The sequence below is a fragment of the Orycteropus afer genome, unplaced genomic scaffold (assembly GCF_000298275.1).
Source record: "Orycteropus afer afer isolate SDZICR_OR568_19922 unplaced genomic scaffold, OryAfe1.0 scaffold00051, whole genome shotgun sequence".
In the NCBI taxonomy this organism is placed as follows: Eukaryota; Metazoa; Chordata; class Mammalia; order Tubulidentata; family Orycteropodidae; genus Orycteropus; species Orycteropus afer.
In genome coordinates, this window is record NW_006921638.1 from 2,507,897 (window position 1) to 2,529,520 (window position 21,624).

Genomic DNA, 21,624 nt, shown 5'->3' on the forward strand with positions numbered 1-21,624 from the left:
GAGTGTCCCATAATATGGGAGTTACTGGTGATTCTCCATGGAAGAAGAAGTCAATGTTTTTGATTCATGCTAATTTAACTGAATGTACCTAAGGACCATTTGATTTCTTTCATCTAATAAATATTAGGTCTACTATGTTCACGTATGATGCTTTGAGCAGAGTTTGTCAAGAACACTTACAAATAAACCAAACATACCAAAACCAACTGTCATTGAGTTGATTCCAACTCATGGCAATCCCATTGGTGTCAAAGTAGAACTGTGCTCCAGAGGGCTTTCAGTGACTGATTTTTCAGGAGTGAATTCCTAGGCCTTTTTTCCAAGGCACCTCTGAGTGGATTCAAACCTCCAATTTTTTGTTTAGCAACCGAGCACATAAACCATTTGTACCACTTTGACTCTTTTGCTGACACTTATTCCTATTGTCTTTCTGTCCCTATTCATTTTAGTTCTTGTTGAATGTTGTTTCCATTCATTTTTAATGAATTTCAAAGATCCTGTTTAATTCATTAAGTAACATCCTACTTGCTGTCAAGACTCACTGTTGATTAAAAACTGTCTTTTGTTTAGTTTATAAATAAGGAAACTGAGAGGTAGAAAACTGGGTAATTTACTTGTCCAGGATAGATGGTTTAAGATGAAGTTAGGACCTCAATTCAGGACACTAGTCAGAATGAAGAATACATAAAGTCAAGCTTTGCGCTCTCTCTGACAATTTCATTCAGACCATTGGAAAACTACTCCCCCACCCCCCACACCCACCCCAATCTTATGTTGTGTATGTTACATGCTGTTTGAAATTTGAGCGTATAATATGTACAATACAGAATTTAGGATGGAAAATAAAGAGAAATTTGACCACCACTCATCTGTCTGTTTTTCGTACTGTGGTGGCTCATGTGTTGGTATGATGTTGGAAGCCATGCCACTAGTATTTCAAACACCAGCAAGATCAGCCATTGTGGACAGGTTTCAGCAGAACTTTCAGCCTACAACAGACTAGGAAGGAGTACTTGGCAATCTACTTCTGAACAATTGGCTAATGAAAACCTTATGAGTAGCTGTGGAACATTGTCTAATATAGTGCCAGAAGATAAGTTTCTCAGGTTAGAAGGAATTCAAAATATGAATAGGGAAGAGCTGCCTTCACAAAGTAGAGTTGACCTTAATGATATGGATAAACTAAAGCTTTCAGGACCTATGTTTGCTGATGTGGCATGACTCAAAATGAAAAGAAACATGACTACAAATATCCACTAATTATCAGAATGTGGAATATATGAAGTATGGATATAGAAAAATTGGAAATCATAAAAATGAAGTGTAATGCATAGAGGTTGATATCCTAGGTACTATTGTTGTTGTTGTTGTTATTTGCCATTGAGTTGGCCCCAACTCCTAGCGACCCCTCCTTGGGTTTCCGAGGCAGTTATCACTACGGAAGTAGGATTGCCCAACCTTCCTTCCAAGGAGTGGCTGGTGGGTTTGAACCGCCAGCCTCCTGGTTAGCAGTCAAGTGCCTTAGGCACTATGCTACCAGAGCTCCTATCCTAGGTATTAGTGAGCTTAAATGGACTGCTATTAACCATTCTGAATCAGACGATCATAGTCTACTATGCCAAGAATGACAAATTGATGAGGAATGGCATTACATTCATCATCAAAAAGATTATTTCAGATATCTCCTGAAGTTGAAGCTGAGGAAAATTAAAGTAAGTCTACAAGAGCCAAAATACAACTTTGAGTATATCCTATCTGAATTGAGACCACCTCAAGAATAGGTTTGACACACTGAGCACTAATGACTGAAGACCAGATGTGGGCTGACATTAAACATCATACATGAAGAAAGCAAAAGGTCATTGTGTTAGACTGGGTTCTCTAGAGAAGCAAAATGAATACAGCTTATATATAGATAGAGAGAAACATAAATTTATCTTAGGAAAATGGCTCACACACTTATAGAAGTTGGCAAGTCCCAAGTTCTTGGATCAAACATCAAGCTGGAGGCTTTTCCCGACTCACACAGCTGCAGGGGCTGACGAGCTCAAGGTTGGCAGGCAGTATACTGGCTGTTGACTCCAACGAATGACGAATCCAAGATCTCCAGGCTGAATGGTGGATTGTTCGCTCACGGACAGTTAGTTGTAGGCAGCACAACAGAATCCCAATCCACAGAAGAGTGTCTCTTTTCCCAGGATGTCCATAAATATACTATAAGCAGGCCACACCCCTAGGGAAAATCCCTTCCAATGGATTGGCTGCTCAAAACATATACATCTGATCCCATCATTGGAACAACCCACATCACAATTACTTAAACGACACAGAATTGTGGTCCAGTCAAGTTGACAGAGCTCCAACCACCATAGTCACTAAAAAAAGACAGGAAAGAAAAGACCAAAATGGATTGTAGAAGAGACTCCGAAGCTTGCTTCTGAATGTAGAGTAGCTAAAGCAAATGGAAGAAATGATGAAGTAAAAGAGCTGAAAAGATTGTAAAAGATGGCTCAAAAAGACAGAGTAAAGTATTATAATGAAATGTGCAAAAACGTTGGAGCTAGAAAATCAAAAGGAACACATTTAGCATTTCTCAAGCTGAAAAAAAAAAAAACCTAAAGAAAAAAATTCAAGCCTCATGTTGCAATGATGAAGGATTTTATGGGAAGATTGAATGACACAGGAAACATCAAAAGAAAATGGAATGAATACACAGTCACTGTACCAAAAAGAATTGGTTAACATTCAAACTTTTGAGGAGGTAGTATATGATCAAGAATCTATGGTACTGACAACAGAAATCCAAGGTGCTCTGAAGGCCTTGGTAAAAAAACAAGGCTCTAGGAATTGATGGAATACCAATTGAAATGTTTCAACAAATGGAGTAATGGTGGAAGTACTCACTTGTCTATGCCAGGAAATTCAGAAGACAACTACCAGGCCAACTGACTGGGACAGATCCATATTTATTCCCATTCAAAGGAAAGGTGATCCAACAGAGTGCACAATTATCCCACAGTATCATTAATATTCCATGCAAGTAAGGCTTCTCCAAAGATATATTTAAACTGATTGCAGCAGTACATTGATAGGGAACTGCCAGAAATTCAAGCTGGATTCAAAAGAGGATGTGGAATGAGAAATATCATTGCTGGTATCAGATGGATCATGGACAAAAGCAGAGAATACCAGAAAGATGTTGACCTGTGTTTTACTGACAATGCAAAGGCTGAAGTCTGACTATTCAGTCTGAATGCTGAGCAAACAATACAAGAAGCTGTACTACATGAAGAACATGGCATCAGGATTGCAGAAGACTCATTAACAACCTGCGATATGCTGATGACATAACTTTGGTGAAATTAAATAGGACTTGAAGCACTTACTGATGGGAATCAAAGACTACAGCCTTTAGCATGTATTACACCTCAATATAAAGGAAACAAAAATCTTCACAACTGGACCAATAAGCAACATCATTACAAACAGAGAAAATATTGGGGTTCTCAAGGGTTTCATTTTACTTAGATTCACAATCAACATCCATGGAAGTAGCAGTCAAGAAATCAAATGACATATTGAATTGGGCAAATCTACAGCAAAAAGTGTTAAAAAGCAAAGATTTCACTTTGAAAGATGACGGTGCACCTGACCCAAGCCATGTTATTTTCAATCTTCAGTTTTCAGTGAAAGCTGAAAACTGAATAAAGAAGACAAAAGTAAAATTGATGCCTTTAAATTATGGTGTTGAGAGTAATAAATATACTATAGACTTCCAGAAAAACAAACAAATTTTTCTTAGAAGAAGTACAGCCAGAATGCTCCTTAGAAGTGAGGATGGCAAGACTTCTTCTCATGTACTTTGGACATACTGTCAGAAGGGACTATTCCCTGGACAAGGATATCATGTTTGGTCAAGTGGAGGGTCAGAGTAAAAGAGAGCAACCCTCAACAAGATAGATTGATACAGGGGCAGCAACAATGGGCACAAATATAGAAATGATTTTGAGCATGGCCATGACTAAGCAGTGTTCATGGGGTTTCTATGAGTTGGAACTGACTCAATGACACCTAACAACAACACAACATAAAATTTGAATTATCTTATATTTCTTATGGCAATGGTTGCATTTTGGTTTTTATATTTCTATTGTGGATAAATAAAAGAGTCTTAAAGAGATTTCATTAAAGCTATAAAGGAAGTTTGGACAAAACATTTAAGTCAAAACAAAATTAAATCACGCATTAATTTGACTAATGTTATTAAGCATCTACTACTCTGCATGATGGAGCTCTGGTAGCATAGTGCCTAATGCATTTGATTGCTAACCAGAAGTCTGGCGGTTCAAATCCACCAGCCACTCCTCAGAAGGAAGACTGAGCAATCTACTTCTGTAGAAATACTGCCTTGGAAACTCAAGGAGGGGTCACTATGAGTCAAATCGACTTGACAGCAGTGAGTTTGTGTGCGTATGTGTTTGTTTTGGTTTATTCTGCATGAAGAGGCAGGACTAAAAGGTAAAGATGAAATGATAATTACCCTTAATGGGCTCATATGTGGTAGGAGAAGCCAGATATGTAAAAACATTGAATAAAAGGTGACCAAAACCAGTTGCCTTGGAGTCGACCCCAACTCATTGTGAGACCGTGTGTGTTAGAGTAGAACTAAGCTCTGAAGGGTTTTCAGTGATTGAGTTGTTGGAAGTAGATTGCCCAGTCATTTTCCTGAGACCCTCTGGGAGAATGTGAACCTTCAGTCTTTTGGTTAACAGCTGGGTGAATTAACCATTTGAACCACCCAGGAACTCCTAAAGGATGACATGCATTGTGTTAGGATCTGTATAGGGTCAGGGTCAGGGGTCATGGAAGGCCATGTGATGAGAGAAGGGAAGTTGGAGCAAGTCAGCAAGGAAATCAGGGAGAAAGGACTCTGGAGATATTAGAGAAAGAGTGTTTCAATTAATCAAAACAAACATTAATTGAGCACCTACATAGAGTATGGTCCCTGACTGCATGGATTTACAGTTGGTCTAGCAAGAAAGTGCAATATTAAGCTAGTACTGGCCTGTACAGTTGTTTTATAGGAGAAGTAGAGGGTACTAGAGGAGTTTAGAACAAAGGAAGTGGGCCTCATGAGGCAGGGCCATGGCTATTGTATTCACTACTGTCTCTCCCCGGCATCTGCTGCAGTGCTGGCACACTAGATGCTCAGTGAATGAATGGCTGCCTAAGTGGATAACTGAAACTGGCTTAGGAGCCAAGAGTGAGGGAGAAATGATCTAGAGTCATCAGACTGACTGCTCCTCCATGTAAGAAGAGTGTAGGGAAGAAAATTGGAGAAGGGTGTAAAAAATAAGCCTTAGAAGGAAGGGAGGAAGATGAAGTCCAGATCTTGGAGTCAGTCATTGAGTTTGTCTTCTTAACCGGGGTAGTAGTGCATGAGGATCACCTGTGGATCTTCTAGACAGAAAAATGCCTGCTCCATTTCTCTGGAAATTCTGATTCAGTAGACAGAAGTGGGCCAGAATACAATTATTTTTAAAAATCTGAAATGTGGTTATTTTGGGTTCTGATGACCACCTCAAATTGAGAGCCATTGCTCCAGTGGCTTTCAAAGTGTGATTTCCAGACGAGCAGAATCAACATATCCTGGGAATTTCTTATAAATGCAATTCTGGGTCCCACTTGAAGGGATAGTAAATAGCGATCAGCAATCTGTCCTTAACAAGTCTTCGTGGTTATTCTGATTCTGCTAATGCTGAAGGTTGAGAAACACTTCTTTAAGCATTAAGCATATTGGTTTAAGAATTAAGAGCATGGGAGAAGAGAAGAGCAGTGCATGCACAGGGAGACAGCTGGGGTGGGGAGGTAGTGTATGCGAGAGAAGGACATAGGAAAGAGGTAACTATAGGGAGAAAGTGGGAAGAGAGCTGTTACATTGTGGGGAATTGCAGTCAATGTCATGAGATAAAATGTGTATCAGCTGCTGTATGGAAAATGAATTTGCTCTGTAAGCTTTCACCCAAATCACAATAAAAGTTAAAAAAAAAATTAAGATTAAGACTGTATTAGAGACTAAACTCAGAATCTATAAATCTCAGTAACCCATTGGATGAGGGTAATGAGGGAGAGAAAAAGACCATGTTAATGCCCCACTTCTTGACTCTAGAGAAGGAAAATAGGAATATTTGGATTCAATTGGCTTTGGTGTCATTCAACATTTAATATTTATTGATCACACACTAAGTGCAGATGTGCTAAGCACTGGAACTATAGAGTAAGAGGTGGCAGGTGTGTATAAATCAGGAAAGCCTTCAAGGAGAGGTTTCATAAAGGATGGCCCAGGTCAAAAATGACAACAAAGGAGGGAGTGTGTACAAACAGCAGGAGCCACTAAAGGATTTCTAGCATGACAAGCTTAGCATTTTTGAAAGAATATTCTAGTAGTAATGTGGAGACCTGATTGGAAGGAAGAAGATTAGAGTGCTCAGTTAGGAGGCTATTCCAATCATTTAAGAAATAGTGAGCGCTTGAGCTAAGGCACAGCAATGAAAACAGAAAGAAGGATACGGAATTAACATACCTTGGTTTCCCAGTGGAAGTGTGGGGTGAGGGAGGGGGAGTGGATTTTAGAATGATCCTCCAGGTTCCAACTTGTATGCTTTGGCAGATGTAAGTGTCACACATTGAGGAGAGCTGCACAGTAAAGGAGATGGGGTAAGAAGCTGAGTGGTACATAGTTCCTTTGACAGTCCGTGCAACATCCCAATGGAAATGCCCAAGAAGCAGGTCTACAGCTCAGGAATGTTTTGAGGTCCATCAACAAGAAAAATGTGGTGACTAAGGGGTCGCAGATGGAGTCCCTGGGTTGACCAAATGATTAAGGTCTTGACTACACATTGAAATGTTGGCAGTTAGAACCCACTCAGAGGTGGCTCAGAAGACAGGCCTGGCAATCTGTTTCCAAAAGATCACAGCCTTGACAACCCTGTGGACCAGTTCTACTCTGAACACACAAGGTTGCTGTGAGTTGGAATCTAATCGCAGCTAACAACAACATGGGGTAGAATATGCTAACAGAGTTAGGAGTGTACTTTGTGGTAGGATCTCCTCTACCCTAAATGGACATAACAGTATTTTAAAGACTTGTTTTACAAACTATGGATAAGTGGGACATTTTGATTTCCATTTTATTACACAAAACCAAAAAAAAAAAAAAAAACCCGTTGCTGTTGAATCTATTCCAATCCATAGCAACCTATAGAACAGAGTAGAACTACCCATAGGGTTTCCAAGGCTGTAATCTTTAAGGAAGCTGACTGCTACATATTTCTCCTGTGGAGCAGTTGGTGGTTTCCAACTAGTGATCTTTTGGTTAGCAGCCTACTGCTTTAACCACTGCACCACCAGGGCTCCTTTTATTACACAAGGCTTCCAATATAAAGAATACATCATCAAGGATTCCAGTTGGCATTTTGATTAGCAGGAATTGAGGACTACAGTTGACTATTATTTCCTGTCTTAAAGCTGCAGTGAAAAAAGTTCCTGATCCTGGATGCTAGAATGAGTTAGATCTGCTCAGACTGCTTCCAACTACATTCATATTTATCTTTAGGGATAGTCATGCAGTCACTGGAATCTAATTTCTTAAAAGAGAGGAGAGAACATATTAGATTCCAGTGACTGCATGACTATCCCTAAAGATAAATATGAGTGTAGTTGGAAGCAGTCTGAGCAGATCTAACTCCTTCTAGCAACCAGGATTAGGAACTTTTCCCCTGAAATTCTCTGCTACTTTCTAGCCATGTGACCTTGATTAGGACACCTAGCCTTTCTAAAATGCACTATCTCAGCCTATAAAATGGGAATAGTTACCCATTCTACTTTACTTTTTTTTTTTTCCATCATAGAAATACAATCGTGGATAATAGAAGTGTAAAATATCTGTAATTCAGCATATATGTGATCAATTAGTTAATAGAATATTTACTGAGCAACTATTGCGTTGGAAGGAATTGATGTTACATGCAACACTGACTAAATGAATGAAAATGATATATACATTTAACATCCACAGTTAGTCTAATGAGGGAGAAAGACAGTTACATCCTTATGAAATCATGGACAAGTTCATGATAAGAGGGTATTTGGGGGATATTGTGGAGGCCTACTTAATCCAGCCCAGTGGATCTGGTCAAGGAAGCTTAGTAGAACATCTGAACTGGCTTAGTTCATAGATATGAGTCATTAGAAGAGGGTTAGGGTGGAAGGAGGGTGAGAATTTCAGCCAAACACAGTAATTGTGTGGGGCCTGTGTGTGTTGAAGAGTTATTGTAAATAACTTGATGTTAAAGTGGAAGGGTATGAAGATGACTCTTGTCTCTGCTGCCTGGGGTCAGGAGAAATTTCTTAGGACTTAAACTCTTATGGTAAAGTTCTAGAAGATACTTCAGTCATTAGTCATATGGTAGGTTTTCTCTGCATGTGGGAGAATCTGGGAAATGTCTACAGGTAATGATACAGGTGAGATTCATGACCTGCACTTATGTAGTAGTAATTTACTCCTTATCAAACAAGATTTTAGCTTAAATTTTTCCTATTTTCCTCCCAAATAAAACAGTATATATAGATTATGCCCACACACAGCAGGGTGAACTAATTGAAAGTTAAAAAGACAAAAGCTAAAAGCTGGGCAGGAAATATAAATCCATTTTCCTTTAGGAAAAGAAGCACCTCTGGGTCTGTGTGAACACACATATGCATGGACATGCACATACAAACACACACAAATATATATAATATCTCCAAGGAGAAGTGATAGTGACTAGTGAAAACAAATAAATCACTGTTTAAAATATCACTTGATTAAAGACCAAATCTGTTTCTCTAAGTTAGTTAAGCAATGAGATACACTGGATGACTTTAACCACCTGAGAAAGAGTATAATCACCCTGGATTTTGCTGCGGCAGGGGGATCTTTCTGATTTTCTGTTGAGCAACAGGCCAAAAGTGTCTCAGTGCAGTTGGATGAACATTCACATTCACCCATATTCTCTCTCTCAGTCTCTCTCTTTCATGTCTACACATGCATGTGCAAGCATGTATGCATACACCCACACCCACACACACACACACACACTCCCTGACCACTTTGAATTTATTTATGCCCATGTATATTTTTGAAACATTACTACATAAAAAAGTTTTTTTGTATACATCAGCTATAAAATGAATGTTACTGTTAACTATCTTTTATACATGCCGATGTTGAGAACATGCTCACAGATAAATTAAATCAGCAGACAACCCAAAGAAACCTTATTTCTACCCTATATTTCTTATTCCTGCTCCTGACTCCTCTTCAATCCCAATCTAATGACAGATGATCGGTGTTCAATCAGGTCCTTTTCTGCTCCTTCCCCTCTACTCTTGGTGGAGTTAAATAGAAGATCATAATGCAACATGAAGTCAAAAAGTACAAAAAATACCTGCATATCGCCTGAGTAACTGATATCCTAGTCACTATGCAATTATTAAGGAGCTCTGGTAGTGTAATGGTTAAGGCATTAATTAGGCTGCTAACAAGAAAGTCTGCAGTTTGAACCTACCAGCTGCTCCATTGAAGAAAGATGAGGCGGTCTGCTTCTGCAAAGATTTAGAGCCTTGGAAACCCAATGGGGCTCGCTATGAGTTGTCACTGAATCAATGGCAGTGGGTTTTCTTTTTGTTTGAACAAACAACAACAAAAGAAAACTACCTCATCAGTAGAAATGTATTCATTTGGGGACATGATATTTTACCCTTTTAATGGAAAAACATATTAAACTAGGTTTAGGACTAGACATTCTTTCTGTTCAGCAATGTACTGGCATTCATGCCAGGAGCCAACAATAGGCAAAAGAGAGGTGGAAGCATACATCCTGAAAAGCATACTTGTGAAGTCAACAGTAAACCCAGCTAATAGATACATATCTATCAGACAGAAAGTAGTTTAGTGATAACAGTGTTCTGGGGTCAGGGAGAATGGAGAGTTACTGATTAATAAATAGGTAAAGAGTGTCTTTTGGGATGATGAAAAATTTTGGAAATAGATAATGATGATGGCTGCACACACAAACAAAAAAAGATGCCTTAACTTCCTACCATTTTAAGAGTGATCAAAAAATTTCTGACCAGCTTTGAGAGCTGATGGAGTGATGAAAGAGAGAAACAGGTGTTAACATTGACACTGAGAGGGCACCTAAGACAAATCTAATCTATTTCATGTTAATGTGCAGGGCTTACCTCTTTTCTCCAGCATTTATTGCTTTATTTATTACTTTGTCTCCTTCCACAAAGGATTTGAGCCAACTTACAGAAATATATACAATAACATAGAATAAATGTTTGAATGAAGTCATTGATTCAAGCGTGAAATATGTGTAAGAAAATAAAAGGCCTATTCTATACAAATCCTCAAGGGCTTCTGATTTGTCACCCAAAGAAAAGAGTGAAATTTCATCTATAAAACAATTCAGTGTTTCTAGGGTTAAAAATAACATATTTCAGCAGAAAGAGTCTTCTGTGTTGTTGGGAGCTGAGAGAAACTTCTCCTGTGGTTCTTTAAGGAGAAAACAGGCATCTGTGATATTATATCCCTATAAGAGAAACCAAATTCTAAAGACAGTTGTTTGATGTAGGTTGAAGAAGTGATGTTAAAACATGATTCAGTGAGAGTAGTCATAAAAGTAACTAAAACCTTATATTTAAACAGAACATTCTCTAGGTGGGGTCAACCTCAGTGGAGGACTCCCCATACAGCGTGATTCTGTGACCACAGAGGATCCTGTGACCACACTTTTGTTAGGGGTTGTGTGGCAGAGAGTTGTTTCTTGGTTGTTCACCTGCTGCCATAACATAAAGGGTAGATATATTGCATGGCCTATTAAATCTTTGAAAGTCAGGGAGGCCCACAGTAGGGGAGTCCTTTTACAGAAGGGTGAGATGCTCAAACCATACCAACCCTCCAACAGTATCATCTAGATCCAATCCCCTCTAACACATGGGTTATGATATAGGCAGGCTCCTCCCCCCATCTCTCTGTCTCTCTCAACAACACTGTAGCCTTGCTTGCTTTTTGCAAGTACAGTTCCCCCACTTGTTCTTTCAACTGATCCTAAAATTCTCCAGAATGTTCTCTACTTCTTTGGATAAAACTTAGTCCAGTATGTTGTTGTTGTTGTTATGTGCCATCAAGTCAGACTTGACCCATAGCAACCCCTCCTTGGGTTTTCAAGGCGATATCATTATGGAAGTAGATTGCCTAACCTTCCTTCCAAGGAGTAGCTAGTGGGTTTGAACCACCAGACTTCTGGTTAGCAGCTTAGTCCAGTATATTACCTGAATATTTAGACAAGTTTCTGACTTCCTGACAGACTAACAGAATCCTCTAAATGCATCCAGAAATCTACATCGATATTTCCAATTTTATGGATCATCTTGAAGTTAGAATTTTTTTTCTTCTTTTTTTGCTTTATATCCTTCACTTCAATAAAAAGTATTTGTGGGAAAACCATCCATGAGAACGTGGGGGCAGTCATTAACAGGTCTGTAGGATCGATTTTAGTTTTCTTAGACATTTTCACATGTATGTGGCTATATATGAGAATTGAGAAAATTACTGGTGGAAAGAACTCCATATTCCTCTTTATTTATTAATGGCAAAGGCAGGCTGCTTTTCTCATGAGGAAGTTGCTCATGAATTTTCATTCAAAATAATAAATTAGTGTCCATACTTTAATATGTTTAGAGTGGAAAGGGATTCTACATGCAACTGTGCATATCACATTCCATGTCTATAAAGCTAAATTTTACTCTTTAATGATATTATGATTGAGCTAAGTGCCGGTGTTGTATCTCCCTTCTCTGCTTACATGGCCACATGTAATAGAGGATGATGGGAAATTCTGATCTATTATCTATTACTAGTATCTTATTTCAGTAAAAATCTTAAACTATATTTTTGCAAGATTTTATTACCACTCCCTTTACTATATTTTTTGAAAACCATTGGCAAACGTCCCTGAGCAAATAACGTGAACAGTGAACACTTAGTGAATATTTGGAGAAAGAATCAATATGCTAAAGAACCTAGGAAAATTGGACCAATTTATAGAAACTCCAAAATAGCAAGCTGGTATTTCAAGAGCTGTTCCTGTGTTTTGGATGTGTTGGTGGGAAATGAACCATTAAGCATACAGAAGATGGGTTCTTAATGCTCAAATAATATATATTGCTTGACCTTAGGTAGAAAAACTGCCAGGACGTTTTAGTGTTATCTTTTTCTTCAACCTGTAACTGCTCTATTTTGATGATTTCTTCATTTGGTTGTCTGTTTTAGTCAAAATTCCTTAGTGGGCCTGGCTGAAATCTCATATATTCACACACACCTCCCATTGATTTCACTAGGGTGATACTTTATCGTTTAAGCAAAGTTTAAGTTGAAATGTTGAGTTAATGATGCTCACTTTAAATACCAAAGGCTGAATGCATTTATGTATTCAAACACTTAGCTAGTCAACCATAACTCCCATCAGGGTTTAGAGAAAGGATTATTTCTTAAACGTGCCAGCCTCACAAACAATATATTGCCATTCAACCTACAGAAAAATGATACTAAATAAGCCTGTTAGCATTTTTATTTCTGTGGTAAAAAATCATCAAGCCTTTTTTTTTTTTTTTTGAAACCTTAAAAAAATTACCTATTGTAGCTAACTCAGTTATAAACAAGTACTAAAGAAAAAATGCACATCTATTTTTCCACAGCTTTGTCTCTGTCTGTATTAGAATCTGACTGTAAAATAAATGTTTATAATTCTATATGAAAACCAACAAAAATTGTTATTCACTTTGAGTTAGAAGGCATTGTTGCCCTATAATGTGATTAAGTTTCTAAACCCTCTAAAACAGGGAGATTATACCTACAGCAGAATGCTGAACTAATATTCTGAACCTATTTAAGATCAAGTACATGACAATTTAAAGGATAAAAAGTGTCGGGAAAAAAAACCTATCTTGGTAATATATTTGCTTTATAATCCTTTTCAATCACAGAGTACCTTAAAGGTATGCTTTCAGACCCTTTAACATCTAGGAGATAATATATGATAATGAATGAGCTGACATAAACTCAAGTACAATTACAAAGGAAATTTTATGAGGAAATCCCTTCGAAAGAGTCACTCCTGTACTCACATCCCTTCTGTTTTGGTTCTCTTGTGCGGCTCTAACAGAAAAATACCACAGGTGGATGGCTTTAACAAACAGGTTTATTCTCTTACAGTTTTGGAGGCTAGAAGTCCAACCCAAAGTGCCAAGCTCTTTGAAAGCCCTCAACCTTGGGCTTCAGCTCAAGTGGGCACAGAGCAAAAGGTGTCTCTTCACTCAGGCAGCTGTTGGACACTGAGGCTAACAAGCCCCAGGTCAACAAATAAAAAGGCACAGTTCCAATATTACCAAACAACACGGCAGGCCACTAGTTCAAGTCCAGAGACAGTACCAGGATCAGCAGGAAACATGGCAGGCTGCTAAATGAAGACTCTGCTACATGCCAGGTCCAAACATGCCAAAAAGCTGCTGCTCATTCCCAAAGCTTCTTGTTATTTACCGGAAACAGCCCACATCCCTAAAGCAGCTACTCAGCTGCTCATGGCAGATTCCGCCATGAAGCTGATTGCCAGTCTCATCATGGTGAATAACTTCATCCAGCTGCCCAGCCAAGTTGATGTATAACCTTATTAACTACCATACCTTCTAAGACTTGAAGCTCTTAGGCCACATTTTCAGTCTTTCTCTCTTCTAACAAGAGAACCTAGGGCACTTGCTCTCAGAAACTAAATTAAAGAACCTGGTTTTGAGTTCATCTGAAAGAATCAGCATATTCTTCAAGGAGACATAAGATGGTTAACTAGTTCTATCACACCCTCAATAAATGCACTGTCTATGATCTTTTTTGTAAAGTAGCTGGCATTTTTCCTGGAGGGCATTGTCTTTTATAAAATCACTTGAAAAACATTCAGCTCACCTTTGCAGGTGATACGAACATAAGAAAGTCGACTGCTCCCTTACCAAAGAAGTTTCCTGAAATAAAGAGCATATTAAACTATAGTCATTTCAGAACCTTTCAAAAGAACCAACAAAGAATTCGTTTATTCATTTATTCATTTATTTCTGATGTGCTACAAAGTTATATATTAGATTGCACTAAATTTGGAAAACTCTCAAGTCTTTTCTAACCTTGTGAATTAATACTTGCCCAAAAATCTGAAATAAGGCGCAAATGCTTAAAAAAAAAAAGTACTTGTCTTCTGTGTTAGGCTTTATAGGAATATGTTGTTTGGGATACTAGTGCTAATTCTACACCAATGAAAGGAAATTGAAATATTTACTGCATCTAACAAACTCAAGCCTAAATATTTTTCAACTGGAATGAAAAAAGACTGGACTACGGAGGGACTGGGGAGAGAATGAGCCTCTATGTTAGACTCATTCCCCACTTGCATACCTTCAAAGTAGACTGTCTGTGGAGGAGTCTTAAGTTCATTGAACTACAAAAAATGGCTTTTGTTCTAAGTCCCTTGATAAGTACCATTAAAGGAGGGAACAACTTAATGGATATAAAGGTGTGGTAAAGAGCCAGTGAAAAATTCCCATGGTTCCAAACATTTTATAATCCTGTCTATATTTATCATTTATTTAAAATCGATCTTCACTGACAATCCTTTTTCATAAACCTCCTTTAACTTTCACTGAAGAAAACAGGAGGAAGAAGGCAAATAGCATTAATTGAGTGCCTATTGTATACCAGGCATCATTTTAATTAAGCAATTGCTATTATCATATATTAATATTCTCTCTCAGAATGAATGAAGAAGCCTGTCCATGTTTCGGTGGTTGCTTTGGTCTTGGCATTTGTGGATGAGATATTCCATCATATGCTGCTCTTCTGAAGTCACCTTTGCCCTACCAAAGGTTTTACTTTAATTATCTACATGCATTCAGCCCCATTCACTGGGAACTATACTGTGTACTGGGGATGCAAAGATAATAAATGTGTCTCTTGTTTTTGAACTGCTTAGTCATATTCAGGTTTTTTTGTTTTTTTAAATATCATACATATGTGTGGACCAAAAGTGAGCTTCTTTATTTTCTCTTGCTGATTAATAATTTTTATGAAATATCTTACACAATACTTTCCTGGGAAAGTAAAAAACAACAATAACAACAAACTTGCTTGGAGATTAGAGTCAGGCTCTTACATAACGCTTATTACCTCTCTAATATGTTAGCATTCTCTTTAGGGAACAATCTTTTGGGATAAATGCTCAGTCATTTAGATGTCATATCCTTCCCCCTTCTCCAAGATGGCATCTGAGTTTAGTAAGAGACTTACATGACCCTGTGATCCTGGGGTGCAAGTGGTGTCTCCTGGTTTCACAAGGTGCTTGGGTACAGTCTGGCTGAGTCTACTGAAATGGGCTTGGTCTTGCCTTGGGATTATGAGGTTGACCTAGCTTGTGTTGTTAACTTCTCAGCTTGCTTAGGCCCAAGTGGCATTTCCTGCTGACTCATCCTTATTTCAGCCCTCACTGGCCCTGCCAACCCTCTGAGGTCTGGCTTTCCTTGGAATCCTTGCACTTCTGTTGCCATGGCAACACCTTGCATCAAGTGCACCTGGTGGGCACTCTGGACCCTCAGACTCTCCTCTTGGGTAGATGAGAGAACAGGATTGCAGAAGGAGTCCTAACTAAAGTTTTCTCTTGGACTATAACCTCCCCACTATAGGTTATTACGGGGAGACTATCTCAATGTTCTGGAGTTTCTAGGCAGAGAATATGGAACTAATATTCTATGCATTGTTCTTTATTCAGCCTGTCTCCTATTATTTCCCTCTAGGACTTAGGCAAGGACACACATCTGAGTACCTGCTCCTCCTATCTTTAGTTCCATCTTCCCAAAATCCACTGAGATGGAAGGAGTGAGGTTTTCTCCCTTCTTTTCTCTTCGCTTTTAATAATCCCTTGTATTATATATGGGAGCTCTGGTGGTGCAGTGGGTAAGGCATTTGGCTGCTAACCAGAAGCTTGGTGGTTCAAATTCACCAGCTGCTCCATGGGAGGAAAAAGAAGCAATCCATTTCTATAAAGATTTACAGCCTTGGAAACCATATAGGGGTTGCTGAGTTGGAACTAACTCAATGGCTATAGGTTTTAGTGTATTATATATGTTCTCTTATCCACTAGCATGACATTCCACCACTTATTTGTGTGGTTAAGATATAGGAGAGGCACAAGGAGAGAGCAATGGGACCATAATTCAAGAGGTGCTTAACACACAAGCAAATGCTGAGTCATTCCTTAGTCGTAATTTATAGAGTTAATAAAGAAAGCCTAATGGGGAGCTCAGGTAGCATAGTGCCTAAAGGACTTGACTGCTAACCAAAAGGCTGGCAGTTCAAACCCACCAGCCACTCCTTGGAAGAAAGTTTGGGTGATCTACTTCTGTAGTGATACTGCCTTGGAAACCCAAGGAGGGGTCACTATGAGTTGGGTCAGACTTGATAGCACATAACAACAGCAACAACAATGGTTTATTTGCCCCCATTATAGGGGTTGGTTGGTTTTTAGTATTTTAAGATGAGATAGAATTTAAGATTTCACATATGTGCTCTAAGTCCTAGCTACTCAAAGTGTGGTCCATGGACTGGAAGTGCTGGCAACACTTAATAGAATTGTAGATTCTCAGACCTTCCCTCCCCCCAGAACTACTGCACTAGTGTCTGCATGTCAGCAAGATCCTCATCTATTCTTTAGGTACATTTAAGTTTGAGAAGCTCTGCTCTAGACCGCATAGCCTTATGGAAGATTTTGGCTACATCGACTTACCCATCACTGGCATTCAGTAAAAATTTGTTAATCAGTTCCACGTTTTAGCCAATGATGTTTCTTGCCCATGAGTGCTTATGGACCTAATGAAGGATCTTTGCAATCATGGTAAAGTAATTAAAATATAGACAATTCTAGATCTAGTCTCTCTCATCACCAGACACATCTTAAATTTTTTTGACAGTTCCATTAAGATTAAGTTGTAAGTTATTAAAAATGGATGTTAATTTCCTTGGAAAGCAGTCATTTAATATATAGCAGGAGACAGGAACAAGGTAGTAATAAGGTACTCACTTGATAAATCCAGATTGATCCCTGAGGCTGCTGCTTCATTAGTACTGGTAGAGTTTTGCTCAGTTGTAGTTTGACAAGAGTTTAGGATTTCTTTTAGGGGGTGATTTTTTGGGGAGAAGGACAAAGTCATAGTTTTCCATTCTGCACTTTCATTTTCTGATCACAGTGTTTTAGAAGAATCTGTGCTTTACTTATTCACCAGGCTTTCAATAGAGAATCACATTAATCCTTTTAAGCTCCTTATTCTAATGATTTATTTTGTTGAAAACCATAGTGATCCTCCTTTGAATTTTAATGATTGCTAGCTATTCAAGAATTCATTGTTTTGACTTCCTGTCCTTACCTTTGTTTCCTATATGTCTGTGGGGAACACCTGTCTAATACTGGATCTGCCCCTGGTTCTCACTGGCTTACCAGAGTCACTCAAGCCTAACTCAGAGTGTTAAGCTGAAATGCTAGCTACTCATCCATGACAATATATATGGGATATATATTTTTAGAGATAGGCTGTAGACAGCAGGAGGACAGATGAATGGTTGAGTCATTTCCCAGTGAAAAAAATATTTCGGATATGATAGTATATTGTGACCATTGTAGAGAAATTAATTATAGTATGCTTAGTCATAATTTACTGAGATGCAATGTTTATGGGAAGTCTAGTAGACAAGAGAGGGTTTCACATTTTGAGGGTGCTATTCAAGCTCTGGTAGTATAGTGGGAGCTCTGGTAGTGTAGTGCCTAAGGTATTTGACTGCTAACCAGAAGGCTGGTGGTTCAAACCCACCAGCCACTCCTCACGAGGAAGATGGGGCAATCTACTTCCATAGTTATACTGCCTTGGAAACCCAAAGAGGAGTCGCTATGAGTCAGGTCTGACTTGACAGCACATAACAACAACAATTCAAGTTTTGAAAGGAGCTCTGGTAGCACAGTGCCTAAGGCATTTTGAGGTTGCTATGAGTCGGAATTGACTTGATGGTTGTGGGTTTGGGTTTTTATTATCATTATTATTAATATTATCCAAGTTTTGAAGGAGCTTTGGTGGCATAGTGGGTAAGGTAATTGGCTGTTAACCAAAAGGTTGTCTACTTCCATAAAAATTTAAAGCCTTGGAAACTCAATGTGAGTTGGAATCGACTTGATGGTTGTTGTTGTTGTTGTTGTTAAGTGCTGTTGAGTCGTTTCCGACTCATAGTGACCCCATGCACAGCAGAACGAAACACTGCCCGATCCCACGCCAGCCCCACAATCCCTGCTATACTTGAGCCCATCATCGCAGCCATCATGTCAATCCATCTCGTCGAAGGCCTCCCCCTATATTTCATCAACCCTCCACCCTACCAAGCATGACATCCTTCTCCAGGGAATGGTCCCTTCTTACAACATGACCAAAATAACTTGATGGTAGTGGGTTTTTTTTGGGGGGAAGGAAGAAAGTATTGAAGTTTTGAGGATCCCTGGTGGCACAGTGCTTAAAAAAAATAGACTGCTAACCAAAAGGTAAGTGGTTCAAATCTACCAGCAGGTCCATGGGAGAAAGATGTGATCGTCTGCTTCAGTAAAATTTCAGCCTTAGCCATCCTATAGAGCAGTTCTACTCTGTCTTATGGGGTTACTATGAGTTGGGATAGATTTGGTGGCAACAGCTTTTTTTTTTTTTTTAATCCTTACTCAAAATTCTGGGCTATGTAACTTTCCACAAATCACTGATCCTCCATTTCTCAGTCTGTTAAATATGCCAATGCTCCTTTTCAAGGACATAGTAATGGTTTTTTTGTTCCAGACCTGCAAATCTTCAGTAAGGTTTAGCAAATGGAAATTGCCATGACATGTCCAAAGTATAAGTAAGCATCAAAACCACATGTTATGTTTTCAGAATCCAAGCAGTGGCTGTGTCACAGACCTGAGTCCTATTTTGCAACCACACAGAGGATTTTTCCCTTCTCTTTTTTATAGGAATCACCTAGGAACATCATGAGTTTTCAAGAATATATTATTCTAATATCAGACTTTAACAACTACACTGTATTTATGCATAATACATTTTGTGCCTCGTCTACAGGCTTCTGGACTTTGATTCAGAATATCAGGAGCTCTGGGATTGGCTGATTGACATGGAGTCCCTTGTGATGGACAGCCATGACCTGATGATGTCAGAGGAGCAGCAGCAGCATCTTTACAAGGTTAGTGCTACCTTTCCTACCTTTACTTTGCTGTGGAAGATCTGATTAGCCTGACAAGTCTCTCTCTCTCAGGGTGTCTCTGTGTTCATTGTATGTATTGTGGTGTCTACTACAATTCTCTTCCTTGTCCCCAAACTCATTTCCATCACTTGAGTGCTGACAGGCTGCACCAACGTCATAATTGCAAGAAAGTTCCCTTTATCACATTCTATTTGGTGTAATTCTATAGAAGGACAAAGATTTATCTTCGAGATGAATAACAATAAATGAAACTGTATTAATAAATAGACTGAAACAAAGGATAGATTAATGGACTGGTAACACTTAACAAAATGTGTTTTGATTGGAGCACTCAGGTAGGATTTTATCCACTTCTCAGGTCTTCTTAGAAAAAAAAGAAATGTGCCTTTGGTTTGGTTTGCTGCTTGCCAGGGTACAGGACTCATCCAATTTAATGTTTATTAGTGATACATAAAGCAGACGTTGTCATACTAAGTCAATACATTTGCATGTGGTTTAAGAAAACTGTCTTGGAACTCACGTATTGATTGCAGACAATCCATCTAATAAATATCTATATTGTTTTCTATGTCTGCTAATTCACCCTTAGCCTAGTGTGTTTTACCAGTTCCACTTAACAAATAGTCTTAAAAGTTCCTACAAAACAGCCATGTGATTTTGACTGAAAAATGGCTGCAAGCTTCACAGTGCCTGAAAAAGCTGTCGGGGGAGGGAAGAGGACTTTCCGCTGAAATATCAGACCGCAGTAAATCTTCCTCATTTAGGCAATTTTTATTGGAGTAATTCTGACAGTTGTCATCCTTGAATTGCTTTGAGCATATGGCATATTTCAAAGAGCAGATTGTGAATCATAAAAAATAAAATTAATAACTAACCACAGAATCAGCAACAGTATAATGACAAGAAACAACTACCCTCTAGCTTTTTAAAATTTCTTACAGAATAAGAAGTACATTCAAGGTCAAATGAAAGTTGTTTTCTTTCTTTTTCAATTTATTATTTTAGGTTACCTTTTCTTTCATATATTATCCTAACTTTTACCTCTTCTCTCCAGAGAGATTTGTACTTTTCCAAGTCCTGGTCGACTTTAATTAATGTTCCCTGGGATTCATCTTAGTTAAGAAAAGATGTAAACTCCCCAGAGACTCAGCAAATGGGGGGACAGCGTACTCTCTAGAGAATTTGTTCCAACATTAATTGAATTTGGTGACTATTAGCAGTTTTCTGTATGGATAGCTGTCCACATTAGTAACAAAGGTACCTAATCTATCTTCCGGCACAGCACACTCTCAGAGTAAAATCTCAACCTGAAAGAACTAAAGCTAGGTGATTGTACGGTTCATGTCAGGCTCGATAATTACATATGAAAATTTTATATAAATTTATCTTAATTTAGTGAGAGTAATATTTGTTTTATTACTAAAGCTGATGCATTAAAATTTGACACAAACAGGAAAAATAAATACAAAAGATTACTTCATTGTAAGACATCTCAGATTTTATTTCACTCATAATGTCAAAAAACATTTCTTTTTCTTCTTGATACATCTCGTATTTGCCAATAAGCTGCTATTTTCTCAAAAACAGTGCTATTCTTTGTGAAAATCATATCCATACAATTTACATCACAATTAATAGGAAATCATTGAACAAAAAACACAGTCTTCTTTTTCTTCTAGTTTCCTTATAAGTGCTCAGCCTGAAAATTCCCAGTCTAGCAGATTGTAAGCCGTTATCCCACCCACTCAGTACTTCTGGGCTATAGTATTTTTCCAAAGATTTTCTTTACTAGGGTTCTTATTTATGACTCACGTCCAATCATCATCCTTCTGCCTTTAGATGCTTAGCATATACCAGCTCATTAGAGCAGCATTAACTTTCCATTTGCTCAACATTTTCAGCATCCCATTCAGCTGTTCTAATCTGCTTTTCTAGGAATCTACTGAACAGACATCTTCAGTAGGAAAAAATTAGAGTTTATTGATCATAAAAATCCCTGGAGGAGTTAAGCTTTTCTATTGGATCTCAAGTCTTACTAGACTTTCGGTACCATTTCAGGCTATTTTAACCATTTTGATGTCAAAAAAGATGATTTATCAGCATTTCTCATCTGATAAGAGTCCATTCGACTTTTTGCTAACTATCTCTTGAACTTCAGAACATTTGCAATTCATGTTCCCCAGTCATTGTGACAACTCAGTAGG

The 21,624-nt window shown here is 38.4% G+C and overlaps 1 protein-coding gene across 1 annotated transcript in view; it reads left to right on the forward strand.

Annotated features, from left to right (window-relative positions):
* The window catches only part of AKAP6 (A-kinase anchoring protein 6), a 549,344-nt gene that overhangs the window by 341,462 nt on the left and 186,258 nt on the right, over positions 1-21,624 (forward strand). Inside the window, exon 8 of the mRNA XM_007938531.2 lies at positions 19,279-19,399. Coding sequence (XP_007936722.1) covers positions 19,279-19,399 — 121 coding nt within the window. The remainder of the gene's footprint in view (positions 1-19,278; positions 19,400-21,624) is intronic.